This window comes from Lolium rigidum, chromosome 5 (genome assembly GCF_022539505.1).
Source record: "Lolium rigidum isolate FL_2022 chromosome 5, APGP_CSIRO_Lrig_0.1, whole genome shotgun sequence".
Lineage (NCBI taxonomy): Eukaryota > Viridiplantae > Streptophyta > Magnoliopsida > Poales > Poaceae > Lolium > Lolium rigidum.
In genome coordinates, this window is record NC_061512.1 from 109,022,379 (window position 1) to 109,042,601 (window position 20,223).

At 45.3% G+C, this 20,223-nt stretch overlaps 3 protein-coding genes and 1 pseudogene across 3 annotated transcripts; 2 read left to right on the forward strand and 2 right to left on the reverse strand.

The window, feature by feature from the left end:
• Nucleotides 1-2,253: 2,253 nt before the first annotated feature.
• On the forward strand, nucleotides 2,254-9,753 carry LOC124652189 (MICOS complex subunit MIC60). The gene is made up of 12 exons (XM_047191208.1): nucleotides 2,254-2,382; nucleotides 2,462-2,525; nucleotides 3,660-4,310; nucleotides 5,188-5,274; nucleotides 5,421-5,579; nucleotides 6,518-6,595; nucleotides 7,150-7,242; nucleotides 7,329-7,448; nucleotides 7,753-7,830; nucleotides 7,946-8,125; nucleotides 8,678-8,779; nucleotides 9,285-9,753. Exons 1-12 carry the CDS (start codon nucleotides 2,372-2,374, stop codon nucleotides 9,513-9,515), a joined length of 1,854 nt encoding a protein of 617 aa, XP_047047164.1. The 5' UTR covers nucleotides 2,254-2,371; the 3' UTR covers nucleotides 9,516-9,753.
• Nucleotides 9,754-10,166: 413 nt separating this feature from the next.
• On the reverse strand, nucleotides 10,167-12,884 carry LOC124656246 (annotated as a pseudogene).
• Nucleotides 12,885-14,285: 1,401 nt separating this feature from the next.
• Nucleotides 14,286-16,299, reverse strand: LOC124655287 (endonuclease 1). Its single transcript, XM_047194207.1, has 9 exons — nucleotides 16,186-16,299; nucleotides 15,917-16,097; nucleotides 15,716-15,823; nucleotides 15,560-15,615; nucleotides 15,381-15,464; nucleotides 15,180-15,275; nucleotides 15,015-15,079; nucleotides 14,861-14,934; nucleotides 14,286-14,726 (listed from the first exon to the last, which is right to left on the reverse strand). The coding sequence occupies exons 1-9, from the start codon at nucleotides 16,297-16,299 to the stop codon at nucleotides 14,578-14,580; spliced, it is 927 nt and encodes a 308-aa protein (XP_047050163.1). The 3' UTR covers nucleotides 14,286-14,577.
• A 561-nt stretch (nucleotides 16,300-16,860) lies between these two features.
• LOC124656247 (uncharacterized protein YnbB-like) lies at nucleotides 16,861-20,173 on the forward strand. The gene is made up of 12 exons (XM_047195027.1): nucleotides 16,861-17,109; nucleotides 17,194-17,304; nucleotides 17,392-17,454; nucleotides 17,534-17,647; nucleotides 17,748-17,897; nucleotides 17,982-18,059; nucleotides 18,128-18,349; nucleotides 18,407-18,493; nucleotides 18,922-19,041; nucleotides 19,240-19,332; nucleotides 19,488-19,638; nucleotides 19,714-20,173. The coding sequence occupies exons 1-11, from the start codon at nucleotides 16,861-16,863 to the stop codon at nucleotides 19,545-19,547; spliced, it is 1,347 nt and encodes a 448-aa protein (XP_047050983.1). The 3' UTR covers nucleotides 19,548-19,638; nucleotides 19,714-20,173.
• The last annotated feature ends 50 nt before the right edge of the window (nucleotides 20,174-20,223 follow it).

Genomic DNA, 20,223 nt, shown 5'->3' on the forward strand with positions numbered 1-20,223 from the left:
ATCCTGTTCCCCAGCATCACCGCCACCGAATGGCACGGTAGCTGCCAAAACGAAAGCCCTCTAGGCAAGCCCCATCTTTTCTCTTCAGATTGATGTTTTGGGTGGAGAACCGAGATAGCATGCAACGGCACAGAAGAACCATGGTGGCTACCCAGGCATCATCACACTTGTCCCTTTAATCAGAGGAGGCCATTTGCGGAAAGATGCCACATTCTACACTTTTTTTTTTTGCGGGTACACATTCTACACTTTTTCTTTTGTCAAAGCTACTGAATTCTATTTTCCTTTTCAAGATGCTCGATGTCTTAAAATCATCCGGATAAACGTCTACCCGACGGCCTTTGGACATGTACACACCACGTAATAGTGCGGCTGCAACACTTGTATTTTGTTCCTTTAACTTCCACTACAGAAATCGTCTGGAAAATCTGGTAAGGGCGCGGCCTCGATCTCTCAACGTTTTTTTTTGTCAGACCTAGTTGTGAGCATTGCCAATACCATCGTGGATGAAAACTACTTCATCGAGTTCAAAGCAGCATGTCGTGGTTGGTATCACCTTCATTTTATTAAATTCTATTAAGGTACTGAGAACGTACCGTTTGCCCCTCGGATTTTTAAAAGCGACATGTTTGTCAAATTCTTATCCGGCTAACTCGGCTTCCTCCTTCAGCTCCTGCCGACGAATTCACCCCCACCGCCTTCATTGCCGGCGGCACCTCGCCGCCTTGCCACCCCACCCACAAACCGCCACCGCGCTAACCCGTCTCCTCCATCGTCTCCGGCAGCTGCAGTACGCCCCCGTCCCCGTGAAAAACTAGGCATGAAACGAAATCTGTATGTCGGTTATGCTTCCGCCTTCCAAATCTTGCCTGCTTTGAACAAGACCACTTGGATTGGCCCTACTAAGACGATTCAACCACAAGGCGCAAAGGTTATCCGTTTATAGGGCAAGTCTCGTCAAAGATGAAAGAATTCTCTATACGTGCCGCTAGGACGTGAATATGCTATGTTATCGGTCGTCGCCCCCTCCCCCTTTTGAAGAAAAAATATTACCGGTCATGTCGAGGGCATGTTGATGACCTTGTGTAATTTTTCACGCGAGTTTAGTGATCTGAAAGGGTTAGCATCATTGCATAACAGAATTATAAATTTGCTAGAAGATGACTACAAATAGGTAGTCTGGTTTTTTTTTTTTTCCTTCACGCAATGGTTTACTACATGTTAGTGGTCATATTTCTCAATTTTTGGCAGATCCATTTTTATTCACTGAGATTGACATACTTGTGCTTAACTAAAATGATCAACTCAAGGATCACATAAGATAAGTCAAATTCTCTTGGGAAAGAAACCCTAGCCGCCACTCTTCAATCGATCACACCTCTCCACCTTAGACCGCCTGGTGTCGTAGAGTACAGGTAATGTGTTTCTCATATCTCTTTCGTTGCTAACTAAGATATATTTGGTTAGGTTTTGGTGTCGCAATGACATCGCTTCGACATGATGAGTGTTGTCTCGAATAAAAGCCCTCCAACTCCAATCTCGTCTTGCTAGCGCTTGCACGTCGAGGAGCATATAGTTTTTTGTCCCCGGCATTCTTCATGTAAGGCAAGTTGGCTCTTTATGTTGTCTGAGGGTGTGGCTAGGCATCTCGGTGACAATATTGTGTCCTTCTGTCACCTCTTTGAGAAAAAGGTCGGCCATCTGATCTGCGGTACTAATGTGGTTTTTTCGTTTAGATTTGGGTGATGTCCTACCGATATGTTTGGGACTATCGTCGATCTTCGTATCAAGGTCTAATGTTGTGATGATTTAGCGAGGTTTGGTACCCATTATGTCTGCAGGGACTTTAGCTAAATTTGTCAATGGGATCCACCGTCGACCAAAGCTGTGGTCGACTAGGTTAATTTGTCAAGAATTTTGAAGCAAATAGTGTTGATTGCAATCTCCCTTTTGTTTAGGGTACATTTTCCAATTATTTGGGTACGTGTGGTCTTTGACCTGATGTAAGCCTTTTATGAAGGCTTTTGACCTATTGCCTTATTGACCCAAGTCGTTTTTTTTCTAATCCATAATAGTTGAGTAATTTTCATGTACATTTTATGAGAAGATTTCCAATACGATATTTCAGATTTACTCCTCAAAATTCGGCTAACATAACACGAAGGGCCTGATTCTGGACGCCGCACAAGGACGCTGCCCACTTCGTTCCCCTCCCGCCGCCCCGCCTCTTCCCCGCCGCGCCGGCCCGCCTCTCCGGCGAAACGCGGCGAACCCCGCATAACGATCGGAGCCGCGTCGCTCTACGCTCCCTCCGACCCTCCCCAGCGACGAGTAAACCGAGGGGCGGAGGTCACCGGAGGCATCGCCCGCCATGTTGCGCAGGTACAGGCACCGACCTAGGTATTCGCTACGCCGAATTAGGGTTTCGACGCCTAATGCCCGGCTCCCTCTGCTATTGCAGGAGCGTGCGAGATCTGTACTCGCTGCGGTCCCGCACGAGGATCCCCAGACCGATCTCCAGCGAGGTAAGCGTCCCCGCTCTATCCTGATGGCTCGATGTCCATTAGCCATGAGAGGGCTATATCTCTGCAGGTTGCAATTGATCGAGTTTTTTTGCTCTGGTAGGCGTTAGCTGTTTTGATAATTTGGTTGCTTGTGATAGCTTACGATGGGTTTGAATTGGTGAATTCGCTGATTAGATTGCCAGTGGAGGTCGTCTGCTTATATGTGGTTAGATTGGGAATGCTAACTCGTACTGTCAGCTGTATTAGCAACGCTCCTCTGATTTGAGACAAGATTTTTTAAGTAAGGATTATTTTGAGCAAAATGCTGTGACATGTGAGCTAGCTTACTTGTTTAGCTTTTATAAGGTTATTATGGTGATGCGAGGGCTTGAGCTAACAATTACCTCTGCTTGCATTTGATGAAAGCAATTGGAAAATGCGCTCTAAACTAACAGAAGATTGTCATGATTCGTGAATGATTGTCCATCGATATTCATACATTCTTGATTGCTTAATGGAGTTCTTTTGTTCAAGCAAATTGCGCAAAGTACTATTTGTTCAGTTGAGTAAATGTCTGGTCTGTCATGGAACTTTAAATCAGTTGCGAACATACATGTGTAGTAAACTGGTAATGCTGGTAGTTATAACAACATTTGGAACTTAGTAGGAGCCACATTTATCTTAATGTGGTGATAAAAGAATCCACTTACATAGGGATCACACGAATCATGTTATTTGCTGTCTTATTTTTCTAAATTGTGCATTTATTATTCATACATAATACTGATTACTTGCAAACCCTTGATAAATGCTCTAGAAATATATGGGACTACACACTTTCTTCTTTTCATATTATGTAGTGTTACTTATTTGTTGGTAACATTATCAATGCAAGCAGAAACATCTACAGCGAGTTGGTTTGATCTGGTGAAATTGCTGTATTGTTCTTTTTTTTTCATGTGCGTACTAGTAGTTACGTAAATGCAGACATTTTTCATGTGCAATGAATGCACACATTTTTGTAGTTAGGTTTGTAATGCCAATCCTTTATTAGCTATGGAATTTTGCACAAGAATTAGGAAAAAATCTTGCATCCTTTTCCTGTCTATTGCTGGAGTAAACTACAATAATTTGACATAATAACCTATTTATCAGGTCCAAAGTCCAACATTCCTTCAATCCAGAAGAAACTCAACAAAAGCATCTCAACAGAGTTCGGCACAGAATCCTGTCCCGAAACCTCAAGAACAACCTCCTCAGTCTGGAAGCAAGGTTTCAAAGCTTCTGCTTGGAACTGTGGTAGTTGGTGCTGCTGCTGTGGCTGCTCATCAAGCTGGCTACATAGATCTTCAGCTTAAGGATAAAAAATTGCCTTCGACCATCAGGGATCAAAATTTCACAAAGATGTATGAAAATCTGAAGTCCCCCTTTGAACAAAAGGTTGATCAGAAACAAACCATGTCAGATCCAAACAATGGCATTGCTCAGGAAACACCCAAGGACCTTCCAACTAAAGAGATGAATGCAGCAGAGAGTCCAGCTGCTGTTGAGCAGCCTACTCCCACAGAAGAGAAAGAAACAGAAACTCTCACCCAAGTTCAAGATAAGCATGAGTCTGATGCTAAATTGCCATCTCAAGATACTCTCTCTTTTCATACAAAGCCAAATGTCGTTAATGATAAGGCAGCCAGTGAAGTTGCTCCAGGACAATCGGACAAGTTAGACAGCACAGTTTCTCATTTGCAATCAAGCCCGTCAATGGCTGGTCCATCCCATGATTCGCACGCAGATACGGATGCACCAAAGGTTTGAGTTCATTTTGAACTTGTTATATGCCCTGCTTTATCATCATAGTTGCATGTTGATTGACATATCAGTATATTTTCTACTTTCTCATTACAAATTTGCACTTGGGGACAGATTCTACAGGCTTAACAAGGGTTGTTGTGTTGCTTTTTCAATATTTATAGATCTATGCTTATTTGCTTAATGATTACATAGAATTATTTATAGAAATGGAAATCTGAATGAAATCCCCTAATAATAAACCTAATTAGTTATGTACTTCCTCCGTTTTTTATATGTAAGGCCACCACATTTCGAGGTAGAATTTTGACTAATAATTTGACCAACCTAATATGAGTTATATGTCACCAAAAGTATATTATTGGATTCATATTTGAAAGATGTTTCAAACGATATGTTTTTTGTTTATACAACTTATTTTTTATCGATCAAATTGTTAGTCAAAGTTTTGGCTCGGAATACTTAGTGGCCTTATATATAAAAAAACGGAGGGAGTATTTTGTTATGGATCAATAAAGAGTATCGTTCCCCTAAAAAAAAACCTGTCGTATATTTATGTTTGCGACTACTGAATTTTTTATTCGACTGGAATTTGACCTGCAGAGCTCGGTGGTATTGGCATATTGGGTTTGAGTTATATCACTGTGAGTGTGAGTCGAGAACTAGCACATGGTTGTTGAAAATTGAAAATGTCTCTGTTTACATTGCCCTGTGTTTTTTATAAGTTACTCTTACCCACCACTAGTTCCATGTTGCATGATCTGCCACTACCGTTTTTCTGTCTTATCTACTTTTGTAATTTTTTATGATGTTGTTTCATAGTATGTAGGAATTGATGCTGGTAGAATCGTCTAATTGAATAAATTCTTATCTGTAGGATCCATTCGCTGCTGATGCAGGTGAACAGAAATCTCTTGCTGAGACATATTTACTACAGGAGGAACCTGGCATTACTAAAGATGTGGTATGTGCTCCTACCTTTGAAAAACTGGACTGAGCCAAATTGACGAAATATTTTCTATTGATAGAGAGGTCGTTGGAAATAAATTTATGGTGCGTACTATTCATATTCGGTGCTTATGCGTTTATCCTTTTTCTCTTGTTGAACAGAGTGCTAAGGAGACTAGAAGTGATGGCGTTGTTGATGGTGTAAAAGCTTCTGATGATGGGAAAATTATGCTCGATGTTATAGAGGCTATTCATGCTGCTGAAAAAAAGCAGGCAGATGCAGATGCTTACAAGTATTCCGAAGAGAAAAGGAAGTTGAAGGTTTGTCATTCATTTGCATGTGATGTTTGTGCTTCGCTATGGTCATTGTTTTCTGCACATCATGGTTCAACTGTAGCACGGTTTTACAGTATTACTATTGAACTGTTTTAGTTGTCATGGTTTTAAAGTATTACTGTTGAACTTCTTTTTTTTAGATTACTGTTGAACTGTTTTAGTTGTCATGGTCATCCCATCAGTTTGAAAACTGCTGCAGTACTGCTGTATTAGTTCAAGTTTTTATTGTTAATTCATATGTCAATATGCATTGAATCTTTTGATCTTATATTCTTCCCAGTGCAAAAATATAAGGTATAATATGGGGGATCTTGTCCAACAATGTAAGGGCTTCTTTGATTCATAGGATTTGTATAGGAACTGTGTAGGATTTGGATCCTATGGGGAAATTTCCTACACAAGTTGTTTGATTCGTAGGAAGATATCCTATAGGAACTAATCCTATAGGAATCTTGTAGTGTAAATCCTATAGGAAAAAACATTAGGTCATACCTCATGAAAAATTCCTTTGCTACAATCAAACAAACATCATCTTCCCATAGGATTCAATACCTCATGAAAAATTCCTTTGCTACGATCAAATACACATCATCTTCCCATAGGATTCAAATAGGCATGACATACCTAAGGCTGGCATGTGAATTTCATGACATTTTCTCCCTTTTGCCCCCTTTCGCCATAATTTATTTTCCCTCTTTATTCAAATTTTTAGCTGAAAACTTACATTATCTTATCTCTCTCTCTTGTTCCCAAGACATTAGTAGTTTAATATCATGGATACCATCTTTATTACCCTCTAGCAATCTTTTGGTTTCATTGCATTCTTAATCCATGTGATCAACCAAAACATGCCTTATATTTCTGAATGGAAGAAAGCACTTCAGAGTATTCAATTTCTTGTTTTATGTTTTGTGTTTTGTCAGGAGAAATACGAAACGCAGCTGAAGGACACCAGGGCTCGGGAGCTTATGCGCATGGAGGAGGTAGCAATTCTGGATAAGGTGGGGGCATATATGCTTTGTTCTGATTTTATTCTGTACTAGGCCTTCGTGTTTCTATGTGAGCCAATATGCTAGACGTAAAATTGGTAGCATTATTAGTAAAATTCATGAAAATGTCAATATCTGGATAGTATTTTTCGTTTGATATATTCAGGTGGCATTATTGTGACCAATCAGGTATTTGTACGCATATGGTTTGTGAAAGCTTTAAATGTTTCACCCCATATGGATATGACAATGACATACACATGTAGAGATTGAAGTTCAATGATATCTCTCAAATGTTAGTGAAATATGGATCAAATAAAGTCAAAACAGCGGAATTATGTTTGCACCATGTGCATGTTTTTCTTTATTCTTGTCAATATATATTACTCCCTCAGATCCATAATAAGTGTTGGGGATTTAGTACTAAGGTAGTACAACTTTTGTACTCAGTTTAAGACACTTATTATGGATCAAAGGGAGTATTATACTAGATTTCTTGTTTGTGTTTTAATATCAGAAGCATTCTTTATTTTTGTGGCGTTTTGAATTTCATGATATTACTTCAGGAACTGAAGAAAGAGAAAGACAAGGCTGCTGCCGCTATTAAAGAACTTAAAGAAAAATCTGAAAAAAAACTAGCGGAGGAGTTGCAACAGAAGGTCTGTCAAATTTCCTTACATGCACCATAAATTTTCTAGTCCTTGCATTTGTGCATTATGTAACTGTACTGTTGCTGACTTAATAGGATGAGGAAGCAAGTCAAGAAGTTGAGAAGGTAAAGGAGTTGGCAAAAGCTGAACTGGCTGCAGCTCTCGCAAAAGAGAAAGCATCCCAGATCGAACAGATTGCTGAAGCAAATCTCAATGTATGAACCTGTACCATCTCTTCTTTGTAGTGTAGGCAATGTTGGAAACGTTTTTTAGAGGTTGGCATGCTGTGACCCCAGTACCCTAGCCCACCTTAGAGATATGCCGGTTAGCAATTAGTTGGTCGTATGCATACTTGCATGATTATCTACAGTAGGGCATGCAAGGGAAGGGACTTCTTCTTTCCTAAGTTTGTAACTAGGTGAACACTGTTTTATCTTCCAAGTATGGCTGTTAGACCAAGAATTTGTTCAGCCTGTACAACTTCAGCTTTCTTGATTCGTTCTTTGGCTTGTTTTTCAGATAGATGCTTTGTGCATGGCATTCTATGCACGGTCCGAAGAAGCTCGTCAGAGTCATTCAGTTCATAAGCTTGCTCTAGTAAGTTCTCTTTGTTACCATCACGTGCCTGCTTCTAATTACTGAAAGCTTAAATATTTCTTTCTCGCCCTCTGCTTTCAGTCTTTCTAGTGGCATAATTCTAAATTCTCTGCAGGGCACTCTTGCTCTAGAAGAAGCTCTATCCAGTGGCTCACCAATCCGGACAGAGGTGGATCTTTTGCGTAAATCTCTTGAAGGCATTGACAAAGATTCACTCTTAGAATTGGCTCTTTCATCGCTCCCAGAAGATGTTCTCGAGTATGGATCAGATACCCGAATGGAGTTAAAACAAAAGGTAAGTTTTTGTGTGATGTACTGCTGTTTAACATCAACATTTTTAGTGTGAAAACTCAGGTAATACTAATGCTTTCCTGATTGGTGTATCATTTCGGATAGAAGAGATTATCATGTGCTTGCAGATGTTAATTACTCATTTTGTTTCTACTAGACAATGTCTTTTCAGACTTATATCCTGCAATGCGCTCCTTTAACATCCCATGCTTTAACTGATATTTTCTAGTTACATACTTACGTCTAAAATAAATTTATTTCTAATAGACAATGTCTTTTTCAGACGTACACCCTGCAATGCACACCTTTGACTTTCATATCTTTTAAAACCAATATTTTTCTAGTCACATGTAAAATAAATATGATGATATGCAAGTAAATTTGATGACAAAAGTATCCATTCCCCTATGAGACTCTAAATAGTAGTTCAAAGTTATATTTTCCCATGTAATGTATTTAACTATACTTATTAATCATGCAATGACGACAACCAGTTTTCATGAATGCTTATTGATCTAACTAGTTTGGCTACCCTTACCATCATTTCTTGTTGCAGTTCAATTCCTTGAAGGAAACAATCAGGCATTTCAGCCTTATACCATCAGGTGGTGGAGGCATCCTGACACATGCTGTTGCTCATGTCGCTTCTACCATCAAGGTGTGTTAATACAACTTCCTACTGCTGAATAAGAAATTCTATATTGAGTTACCTGAAATTTTGTGTCTGAATCTTCTGATCAAGCACTATCTAGTGCTAATAATTCAATAGCAGAATCTCAAAAAAAAAATTCAATAGCAGAATCTTCTGATCAAGAACTTGACATTAGATACTGCTATTGAATTATTCCTCAAAAAAAAAAAAAAAATCAATAGCAGTATCTAATGTCAAGTTCAGGCATAGAGCCTCCACACTTTTGACTTGTGGTAGTTCTACTTGACCCCTGGGGTCTCCACCAGGCTTGGATAGAGCAGTTATCCTTTGGATCTTTCTTGCATGACTACAATCAGATTGTCCTTGTTTGTTTCTCAATGGCACCAGTACAATTGTACTTGTGATCATCCATTAGTAAATTCGGTTATCCTTAATAAAATATACCTGCACTGGTGAGATATCCTTCAATTATCAAACTAAGGCTTTTAAATATGGTGCAACTGGTTTTCAGATCAAAGAGGATCAATCTGGAGATGGTATCGAGTCCCTTATAAGCAGAGTGGAGAACTTGATTGTAGCTGGAGACTTGAGTGCAGCGGCCGATGCTCTGACAGGAGGGCTGCAAGGGACTGAAGCAGAGGAAATTGCTTCCGAGTGGGTGAACCAAGCAAAGAAACGTGCAATAGCAGAGCAGACCCTTGCGCTGCTTCACTCGTATGCCTCTTCGATTACATTTTCCTGATCTTGATCACCATTTCCCCCTTTTTCGGAGAGATTTACATGCCAGTTGCAGACGTACAATACCCTGCGTGTTCCATGTTGCAAAAGCATGATCCTAGTCCTCCCTGTAAACAGAGAGAATAAGTTTTGCGGTATAGCTACTGGATACCTTGCTATTGTAGTCACCAGAGAAAAGGCTACGTTCGGATAGATCTCTCAACATTTTTGCTGAAGATGAAACCTTAATCCTGCAACACCAATACCATGTGGTTTGTGTTTACAGTGTGCTGAATCTGCTGACATATGTCGTTGTTTAACTGGTGGTGCATTTGCTCAGCCTTTTATTTCTTCGGAAACTGCATTTGCTAACGTTGGAACTATGTAATTCAACTGTGTACTTGGGAGAGCGATATGCTTTCAGCAAGCTAACGTCCTGATTACAGAGTAATGTATGTTCTGATTCTGTATATTATATAGTATATCTGCTTCCATCCAAAACACTGAAACAAACAGCAACTAAAGGAAGTTCAACTGTTAAAGAAAAAGAATAGACACGCTCTAAAATTCTTATTTCTGCCAAAAACAACCGAACCAATTAATGAGCTACCTATATTCTACAATTTGAAAACAACATGCGATCGAACTACGGAGTACATAAAAGTATCTTACAAAATCAACACCCCAAATCCAAGAACCTGCTCCGTTTCTCGGCGCCGGAGCTTGGCAGCCGCGGCTGCTGCTGCGACGGCCTGCCGCCGCCGCCGATCCCGAGCTTCCTGAACAGCCTACCCAGCGCGCCCTTGGGCTTCTCGAGCCGGTGCATCTCCTCCCGCATGCCGGAGCACTCATCCTCCAGCTCCACCACCCTCTGCCTGATTTCCTCCACGCTCATCGCCGACTCCTGCTGATCGCTGTTCCCTGGCGTGTACACCAGGACCTCGTCGTCATCGTAGTTATTGTCCTCCGACGCCGCAGTGAAGTCGAGCTCGTCGCAGCTCTTCTGGCGGGAGCTTGGGGAGCCCTGGTCGACGGCGGCATTGTTGTCGGCGACGAAGAACCAGCGGGCCATCGTGGTGCGCAGCCGCAGCTGCTCGAAGAAGAGCACCTGCACCACCACCCGCAGCGGCAGCCGCTCGTTCTGCGCCGCGTGCGTGCACGCCTCCAGCGACAGCTTCTGGCAGTTCATCAGCCGGCACAGCTGCTCCTTCTCCGACTCCGTCAGCCACGGGTGCGCCTGCCATGCACGCACAAACGCATCAAATGCAAGCTCAAGAACATGCATCCATGGCCGGCCACGGCGGTTTATGATTACCTTGAGGAAGATGTCGATGGCGCGGTAGAGGCCGTCGTCGAGGGAGCGGGCGTAGTCCGGGACGAGCGCGGCGATCTGCTGGAACTTGGTGGACTTGAGGCTGGCGTCCGTGCCGACCTCGGCGAGGTACCCGTCGACGAGCCTGGCCACCGTGCTGGCGGGCATGAGCTCGCCGGAGGGGACCTCGTCCGCCGTGATCTCCGGTGAGCGGCCGTCGGCGCCGTACGCCGTAGTGTTCGACAGCAGGAACTGCTCCAGCATCCGCTGCACGCAGTCCACGTCGTAGAGCGTCTCCGAGGAGTACCCGGTGTTGGGGATCAGGAGGTCCTCCAGCGTCGCCTCCTCCAGCTGCTCGCCGGCGCGCGTCTCCAGCACGTCCCGGCATGCGGGACCGGCGTGCAGCACCGTTGCCGTACGGAGCATGCCGAGCAGGAACCTCGTCGCGGCGACGCCCTTCTCGGCGGGGAGCAGCGCGACGATCTCCTCCAGCAGTACCCGCTGCTCGCCGACGACGTCGTCCGAGGGCGCGGCCGCCGTTTCTGACGCGTCGCCGCTGACGACGTCGCGCCGGTTCAGCCCGGCGAGATGCCGCCTGGCGTAGTGCGTGAGCGAGCCGGCGATGCCCTCGGGGCTCATGCCCCTGGACCGCATCTCCGAGATGAGCCGCTTGTACACCGGCAGCCGCAGCGACGACGCCTGCCTGTACCACCACCCGGCGCCCGGCGACCGCGGCTTCCCGGAGGTGCTGATCCCGTTCCACATCACCGGCGGCGCCGCGGCTCCATCGACGCTGCTCCTCGCCGTGTAGTTCTCGACCATGGGCCAGCCGAAGAGCGTCGGGTCGGCGCACGCCTTGCTCGCCAGCGACTCGATGCACCGGGGCACGAGGAGGAGGTCCTCGGCGAGCGGGAGCACGTCGCCGTCGGCGCCGTCGCAGGCCTGCAGCGCGCGCACGGTGGCGTCCCAGCTTCCCGAGCACGTCGCGGTGGAAGAAGGACTCCGCGTGGTCGACGAGGTTGCCCTCGCCGGCCATGCCGAGGTGCTCGGCGGCGCAGCGCAGAGGGACGACGTTGGCGGCGTTGAGCTCGAACCGGACGTCATAGCAGAACTTGGCCGCGAGCTCGAAGGCGATCGGGCCACCCGGGAGGTCGTCGAGGTGCACGGTGCACGGGTTGGCACTGTCGGAGGTTGTTGTGCTGGCGGTGGAGGACTCGGTGATGAACTTCTGCAGCGTGCTGCTGCGGTTGATCAGTGGGAACTGGATGAAAATATTCAGAGAAAAGTCACAGTGTTGTCAGTAAAGATGAAAATGTGCCGCGAGGTGAATAACTACAAGTCAGTGGAGGAGCCAGTATAAGTTACGAGTAGGATGCAGTCAAAATTAATCATATTGATAATCATGTCATGTGGCAAGTGCAACTGAATTCTAAATTTTGAGGATGATGTAACCATTCAACACTGGGAAGCATCAACGAACAGAGTTTTGTTTGGAGGAAGGACAGAGATTAACACATGGAGATAGATGTTGCAAATGTAATGTTACCTTGTGGAGATGGAAAGACACTTCTCCTACCTCGACGACCACATCGCTTGCAAGCTCAGTCAAGCAAATCCTGCAGATGGGCAAGACGTTATGATTTGTAAAACAAGAACAAACATAATCTATAAGAAGGGGTATGCATTCGCTTCACTTCTGAATTTGTAAGTATCTCATGACAAATGGCCTAACTCTATTCTCTACAATCTTGCACATTTTGCGACAGGTGTCATTCAGAGTTTCTTTTGGGGGATGAGATCTTAATGCGAACGGACAAATTTCACCAAACGCAGTAGTGAAAGTTTTTCTTGAAAACAAGAGAAAAAAAAATGCAGTAGTGATGGTACGACGAAGACGTAATTCAGAGGAAGTCGATGGCTACATCGATCACATCCTATATATATATGGCGACGAACTGAAGAAGTTAGAGGGAAACCAAGGAGGCGATGTGATGAGAGAATGAATGTATACCAGGAATTAGGGTCTCGGTACTGGAAGCAGTCTGGCGATTTGGATCCGAGCACCCTCGTCGTCGCCGCCATCAATCAGTCACATATACGAACCGGACGGGGAGACGCGACGGATCGATGGACGGAACGCCGCGACGGGATCGGAATCGGAGAAGGCAGAAAACCGAAGAAACGAACGAACACCATGCATGTGCGGCAGGGCCGTCGAGGTCGCTCCAGCTCTCCTCAACCTGGTCAGCGGGCGCTCCACGTACCCGCCGACAGGTGGGCCCGCGCTCGCGCCAGATAAACGGCTTCGCCTACCTCCACGCAGAATCCAAACCCAAAGCATGAATATTTTTTTTGACAAAAAAAATATATAGTATTAATACTCCGTATCAAACTGATACAAATAGACAGCCTCTGCACCTTGAACAACACACTATGATTCTATGAAGATCTAGTATAGAGAAAAACAAACCAGCACCATTGGCGACACCTAGACTGCAAAAAGTTCTCCAAACTACCGCCTCCAAGAAGGTAATTGTGCGCAAGGTCCGAACAATATCTAGACATTGCCTTTAAAAAATAAAGACTAGAGAGACGCCATTACCAGATACAACCAATGAAGGTTAGACCTAGGGTTTTCACCCCTAAATCTGAAATGTGGCTCTGAAAGAGCATCACCAAGAACAAAGTCACCTTGTGTCGTCATCTCCACATGTCGAGACCATACCAATCGTCCAACTCAAAGCCGCCATGCACACAACTTTCTTGTGGACATCGCCACTCAACGAAACCATGTGCGACAACCCGTGGAGCGTCAGCTTCGCACCCTTTGCGAATACTCCCTGGAGGTCAATGGTCGACGTACCCAAGATGCCAACATTATGCGGTGAAGGTCACCGACGAACGCCGGAGCACGTAGCCGTCTTGGGCAGCGGCGATGACCTAAACCCGCAACAAAGGCGCAGTGTCAAGATGTTCGACCTAAACCCGCATCGGGAGGCATGAGGTGGTTTTCTTGGAGACGAGGGCCCACCATGCCATCCTGACTCTTTTTAATCACTGGTTCAATATTTAGATATCCCCGGATGTTCAACTTCAAGGCTAGGGCTGAGATGCTCCATTAGTGAAAGACCAATCTTCCGAGGCAGCCTCAAACCTATTTTAGTGGAGTGATGATGATTTTTTTTCATATATACATTTTTAATTTTCTCATTGTTTTTACTGTAATTATCCCTTTATTTTTATTAACTAATTAATGACCAAATTTGGGTGCGAAGCGATTGGTCTGAACATTGTGCTAAGAAAGAAAAAAAATTCTCCAACCAGTTCAAGTACTGGAATCTAAGGTCCAAGTTTAGCAACCAGTTTTGACCAACATTGTTTGAAGGCTTGTGTATATGTAATCATGCATACCGTATTTGATTATAACAATTTACTAAAAATAAATAAGAAACAAACATTGAGCGAACGTTTTGCCGGGCCGACCATTCAGGAGTTGTCTGTGGCTTCCAAAATCCAACACTTGCAACTCGTTCCTCCATGTTAAAATCCGAACGTTCGCTCTTTATGAATTTCCCTAAAATTTTGCTAAATCAAATGTTTACACGGAGACGCGTACATTATTCACATTCATTTATTCAGGAACCATTTGACCATTCCCGTACGATTAATTAGCACAGTCTAGGCACCATCGTCCCCAAGTCAGGTTAAGCATAACACGAATGCAACGGCTGTGACAGGAATATACAGCATCGACGTCGGGTGCGTAAATCTGTGGCTAGAGCTCATCATCAACGGCCAAGTGCAGCGGCGCAGCCACGTCGCGCTTGTGCTCCCCGAAGACACGGTTCAGGAACATGGCCAGCCTCACTCCCCCCTGCGCGATCCGCCGCGTCACGATTGGGAGCCTCGAACTGAAGTAATCATCTGCAGATTACAAAACGATGGTGGCGTCTCATGATTAGTTGCTTCATTCAGAAAGTTTATGCCAATCATGATACATTCGTAATCTAATGGCACGAACAAGAGTTGGATGGAGCAGCAGCAGACTGAGAGTTTACCAGACAGTGTATCCCCGTCGTGGACACTATTGTATCCCCATTTGCAAGCCAAGTCTATGCTCTCAGTGGCATACCTGTCGCATCAAGATGAATGAACTGTTCAAGAGAACATCCAAATGGCAAAAAATGTAATTCTTCTGAAGTATATGCTTACTTGGTTGGGCAAGACGAGAGGTCGGTGCAATCTCTCCACGAAGATGCGTCGTCAGACCATGTACCCTGGAGGAGACATATACAGGAAATTAGCTAGCTAGCCTGTGAATTTCATGTTTACGGGCTTTGAAGAGTAGGTTTTGTGTGCCGGTTCAGTTTCACTTACTTTGGTGATGTTGTGCTCGAGGTCCTTTCGGAATGCGCCCATGTCCTTGGCGTAGTTTTCGGCGAGTGTTGTGAGTATTATCTCCCTGTCCCATACCTGAAAATATATCGCAGTGTAATTCACAGGTCAAGAGTTAAGCTAATTGGCATGTTGTTTGCCACATGTCACTGTGTCTACTTAATTATCACGGGAGTTGGTTACATGATGGAGGTTGGATTTGTGCTTGAACCAGCGTAGGTTAACTGCATTGCCCCCTTGGTCGCTTGTGAACCCCACATGCATGGGCTGGACGGACAATACAAATTATGTCAGATGATTTGTTTTCGAGGAATTATGTTGGAGATTGATCTATATAGAATACCAGATTTAAGAAAAGTTACCTGATGAACATCTCCCATGAAATGTGACAAGAATAACAGTGCTTCAGTCAGGTTATCTGCATTGGCAATCAGATGAAATTTAAACAAGCATCCATCAGACCTCAGAACAGTTGTACAGGAACGCTGGCTGAGATCAACACACTGTCGGTAGCTTACACTTGCGGTCAGCACTGCCGTGCTTGTAGTGCATGAGCTGCGACGTGAAGTTGGAGATGGCACCGGCAACGCACATGTCCTTGGCGCCACTGGGGTCATGGCAATCCCCTGCCCATTCATTGGATGAACATCAGGATCATGACAATTCAGAAATTCAAAAGAGAGTTTACAGTAGTGCTCGCTCTCAGCAGGGAAACATACTCGAGTAGACGAAGTTGCAGGCCTTGTCAGGGGTGTCGATGAAGTGCAGCGGGCTGGTCCACTGGTACTTGTACCAATGCCTGACCTGGTCGGGCCACACGCAGAGTGCGGACAGGTCACCGCCCGCCTCCTCCGGGAGTAGGTTCTTCACGGCGTGTGCGGCAGCAGGCTCGAGCAGACCCTGCAACAGAATCACCCAATACAGTTACCACTTGACAATGCATATTCCCACAACCTAGGATAAAACAGAACGACAAGTGTTATTTTACCTGTGCGATCTGGCATGTGAGCATGTGCCCCTCCGTGCTCCAGGACCGCGCCACCGGCGCCGACGCGAGGACCAGACCAAGCACCGCCGCTAGCAGGGACGCGCTGGAGGCCATTGACAATGCCATCAATCTCATCTCGTTCAAGGTGCCTGAATTTGATGATCAGAGAAGCTAGTACAGGTGGTGATATAGGGAGCCTGAAGAGTAAGGCGGCGAGGCTTCTTTGAGTGCAAGCATTGTTTTGACGTTCCTTGTGAACGTGCATGCTTTGCTTAGCTTAGCTCCGTTGTTCCATACCCACAAGGCCACAACTTTTTGGTGGTGTGTGGTGTGTTGTCTTTCGGTTCAGTGAAAGCTTCGTTTGTGTTTGCGTGGTCTTCTGAGTTCTGAGAATGGAAACTGTCCCATCTCGTGGTAATGAGACTGCTGTTCTTGCGTCAGGAGGTGAGCAACAGGGACGGGAAGGAATCATGGACAATTGGACATTTCTGATGCTTGAAGCATGAGCCTTTCGTGCAGCTGTGCAAATGGCAATGTTGGGCCGGGCTTGAGTAGCTTGTGTTCGGCCGCGCCTAGGTGGGCTGTGTTGGGCCGGAACTAGGTGGGAGACAAACACTGAAGCGGCGAAGCCACAAACTCGGATAACAGTCTCACGTTCAGAGCTAGGCAGGCCAAATGGGTGGGTTGCTGTCGCCGGCGGCGATGTCGACGGCTACAGCCACCACCCTGACCTCCTCCCCCTTCGCGCGGCCTCGCGGGAGGAGAACGGTGCGGCCGCACGCCGCAGCGTCAGAGGCGTTCCACCCGGAGGTGTCCCGCGCGGTGGAGTCACTGCAGGCGGAGTTCCGGGAGGTGGACCGCGCCCTCGCCGTCAACTCCTCCCGCGTCTCCGCCGCATTCCGCGCCGCCCGCGTCGCGCCCCACGTACGCAACCTCTCTTTCTCTCCGCTCTAATCCCTCCTCCTTCTCGCTGACGATGACGCGCGGGCACCTGTATGTGAACTGCAGCACTTTGGTGGGTCGACGGGGTACGGCCACGACGACGCCGGCGGCCGGGAGGCGCTCGACTCCGTCTTCGCCCACGTCGTCGGCGCCGAGGCCGCCATCGTGCGTCCCCAGGTTATTTCCCCCTCCCTTCCCACATTTCATTGCAGAGCCCGACAGAGCTGAGCTCCCACTGACGACTTCGTTCTTGCTGGTTGTCAGTTCTTCTCCGGCACGCACGCCATCGCCTGTGCTCTGTTCGCGCTCTTGCGTCCTGGACACGAGGTAAGGGACATGACAGAGCCCAAGTAACAGATTTTGACATTGTTTCTGCTGGACCAGCTGATGATGACAGCTCCTGCAGCTCTTGGCGGTCGCCGGGCCTCCCTACGACACCTTGGAGGAGGTCATTGGGATCAGAGGGTCGGCCAACGTAGGGTCGCTCAAGGACTTCGGAGTGACCTACCGAGAAGTTCCAGTGAGTCACTTTCTTCCATGGCAACCACCTACAGCTGTGTGTCACTCACACAGTGCCACATTGTGCTTTTGATGGATTACTGATGGGGATTCAGTTGTAGCTCGCAGAAGATGGTGGCCTTGACTGGGACGCGCTTGCGGATGCCATCAGACCGGAGACGGGATGCGCACTCATACAGAGGTCTTGCGGTTATTCGTGGCGTAAAAGCCTGAGCGTATCTGATATCCGTAGAGCCATAGAGTTGATCAAGGCAAGATTGTCTTCTGAATTTAGAGGGGCAGCATATTCCATACCTAGTTTACTCGTTTCACTGATGATTTGGGTCTCACTGCAGATGCAAAATCCAAACTGCAAGGTCATGGTGGACAACTGCTATGGTGAATTCGTTGAGACATCAGAACCTCCAATGGTGGTATGTTCATGATGAACATCATATGCATAACAGAGAAGTTCTCACCTGATTGGGCATCTGCATGGCAGGGAGCAGATTTGATCGCCGGTAGCCTGATAAAGAACCCTGGAGGTACTATCGCGCCTTGTGGCGGTTATGTAGCTGGGAAGAAAGATTTGGTTGCAGCAGCTGCGGCTCGCCTATCCGCGCCTGGCCTTGGGGTGGAGTTCGGCTCGGCACCTGGCCATGTTATGCGAGCGCTGTTTCAGGGCTTGTTTCTTGCTCCACAAATGGTTGGAGAGGCAGTAAAAGTAGGTTTGCTTAATTTATGTATGCAATTGTAAGTGACAGTCTTATACTATCCACAGGGTGGTTTGCTGATTGCAGAGGTCATGTCAGCCAATGGCTATAGAGTTCAACCACTTCCGAGGGTTCCGCGGCATGATATTGTCCAGGTTGCCTGAATTTCAACATTACAGTTAGTCTAAAAATAGTTTTACATTAATATACTGGCACATGAATATTCGCATGAGCAAGATATGACTGTACCAAACTATCAATGGTTCACACAACATTAGAACTTAGTCTTGGATAAATCAGCATATCTACTGCAATATGTCACATGTTCAGAAGGCTGATGTAGGGAAAACAGATTGCAATCAACATGAATAAAGAATAAAGAATTGATGAAATGGTGCCAGTATTCTGATTTTAATCTCATGAAGAACAAATCGCTGAAGAAACTATAAACCATCTAAGCAAAATTTAATCTTGACAGAAGGTCAACCAGGCTATTCAAAACATTAGTAGTCTCTGCCTGTCAGTGATAGTGTCGCAGCATTTTAAGACTGGGGAAGTAACAAAATTGTTTGTTTTCCTACAGGCAGTAGAGCTTGGCAACAGGGAGAGACTCATAGCGTTTTGTGAAGTTGTTCAACAAACTTGCCCAGTAGGATCGTTTATTAAGCCAACTGCTGGGGAAACTCCTGGTTATGCTTCGGAGGTATGGTTGCATACCTCCCTCTATAAATGTGTGCTTGTGGTTTTCGTTTACTATTTTTTATAATATATTTGAGGGTAGTTTATTCCGTATCTACTATTTTGCTCTAACTGAAAGAAATTTTGCCCCAGACACTATGTTTGGGTTTTCTGCATAGTTTTTTATGCTTTGATATAAGAGTTATTAGTTCACTTGAATCAGGTCATTTTTGCGGACGGGACATTCATGGATGGAAGCACAAGTGAGCTGTCGTGTGATGGGCCCTTAAGAGACCCATACGCTGTGTTCTGTCAGGTCAGTTGAGAATTGGCACCCTTGCATCCTGATTACTTGTACTAATGAACAACAGACTCTAATGGACACCAAGTTTGAGGCTGATAGCCTGGGCCATCAAGTCCGCCTTCTCCCCTGCACTGATGCCTATTCTCCCTTGAAATGTATCAATGCAGGGAGGAACACATTGGACACAGTGGGCTCTTGTCCTGGGTGAAGTTCTGAAGGTCATATAGCCAGAACACTTCCCATTTTCAGAATGGCGTAGGCTCTTCGCTAGCTATAACTGATTGGTCAGTGCTTGTTGATTGAAGTGGGAATCATCAGGTAATTTTCATAATTTGCTTCTTATTGATGCTATCAGATCTGACATGAATTCACAAAAGGAATTCCTTAATGCAGGAACCATCATACTCATAAAATTCTTTTGGTTGAACCGACCAAGGATTTAAAACAACAGAGACATTTCAAAGTTGTTAAGAGTTCAGCAGGCTCCACTCATTGATTGTGAGCATAACTTCAAGCCAGAGCCTCATTTGCATAGCTTCTGAAATCAACTTGCCAGTTCATTAGGATACCACTTTGAACAGTAGGATGAGTTAGAAGTGCTTTGTAATCGATGTACTATATACCAGCTGTATGAGTTTGCCAATTCAAGGAGACAGATGACTGCCACAACACTTCATTTTGGAAGATTTCTTTCGTGTGCAATGACTCCACATTGCTAGTGTTAGGGCAATTCTTTCTTATATTTTTGTATTACAATTTTTGTTACTTAATAGTCCACATCAATTGTTGAGTCTGCTATAAGCACTACACAGAACATTGTGTCACTTTTTACGAAGATTATATTTCCTAATTTTAAGATTCATGAAGCCATCTTCTTGTAACGAGTCAGTTTCTGCTCATGAA

What these genes read in the sequence shown, in the direction of transcription:
- LOC124652189 (XM_047191208.1), top strand. An exon ending in TTGCTGAAGCAAATCTCAAT is followed by an intron (nt 7,449 to 7,752) that starts GTATGAACCTGT and finishes CTTGTTTTTCAG; the next exon opens with ATAGATGCTTTGTGCATGGC. An exon ending in ATGTCGCTTCTACCATCAAG is followed by an intron (nt 8,780 to 9,284) that starts GTGTGTTAATAC and finishes ACTGGTTTTCAG; the next exon opens with ATCAAAGAGGATCAATCTGG.
- LOC124655287 (XM_047194207.1), bottom strand. Translation starts at nt 16,299, where the DNA reads ATGGCCTCCAGCGCGTCCCTGCTAGCGGCGGTGCTTGGTCTGGTCCTC. An exon ending in ACAAATCCAACCTCCATCAT is followed by an intron (nt 15,276 to 15,380) that starts GTAACCAACTCC and finishes ATATATTTTCAG; the next exon opens with GTATGGGACAGGGAGATAAT. An exon ending in CGACGGGGATACACTGTCTG is followed by an intron (nt 14,727 to 14,860) that starts GTAAACTCTCAG and finishes TGTAATCTGCAG; the next exon opens with ATGATTACTTCAGTTCGAGG.
- LOC124656247 (XM_047195027.1), top strand. Translation starts at nt 16,861, where the DNA reads ATGGGTGGGTTGCTGTCGCCGGCGGCGATGTCGACGGCTACAGCCACC. An exon ending in CCGCCCGCGTCGCGCCCCAC is followed by an intron (nt 17,110 to 17,193) that starts GTACGCAACCTC and finishes TGTGAACTGCAG; the next exon opens with CACTTTGGTGGGTCGACGGG. An exon ending in TGGTTGGAGAGGCAGTAAAA is followed by an intron (nt 18,350 to 18,406) that starts GTAGGTTTGCTT and finishes TACTATCCACAG; the next exon opens with GGTGGTTTGCTGATTGCAGA.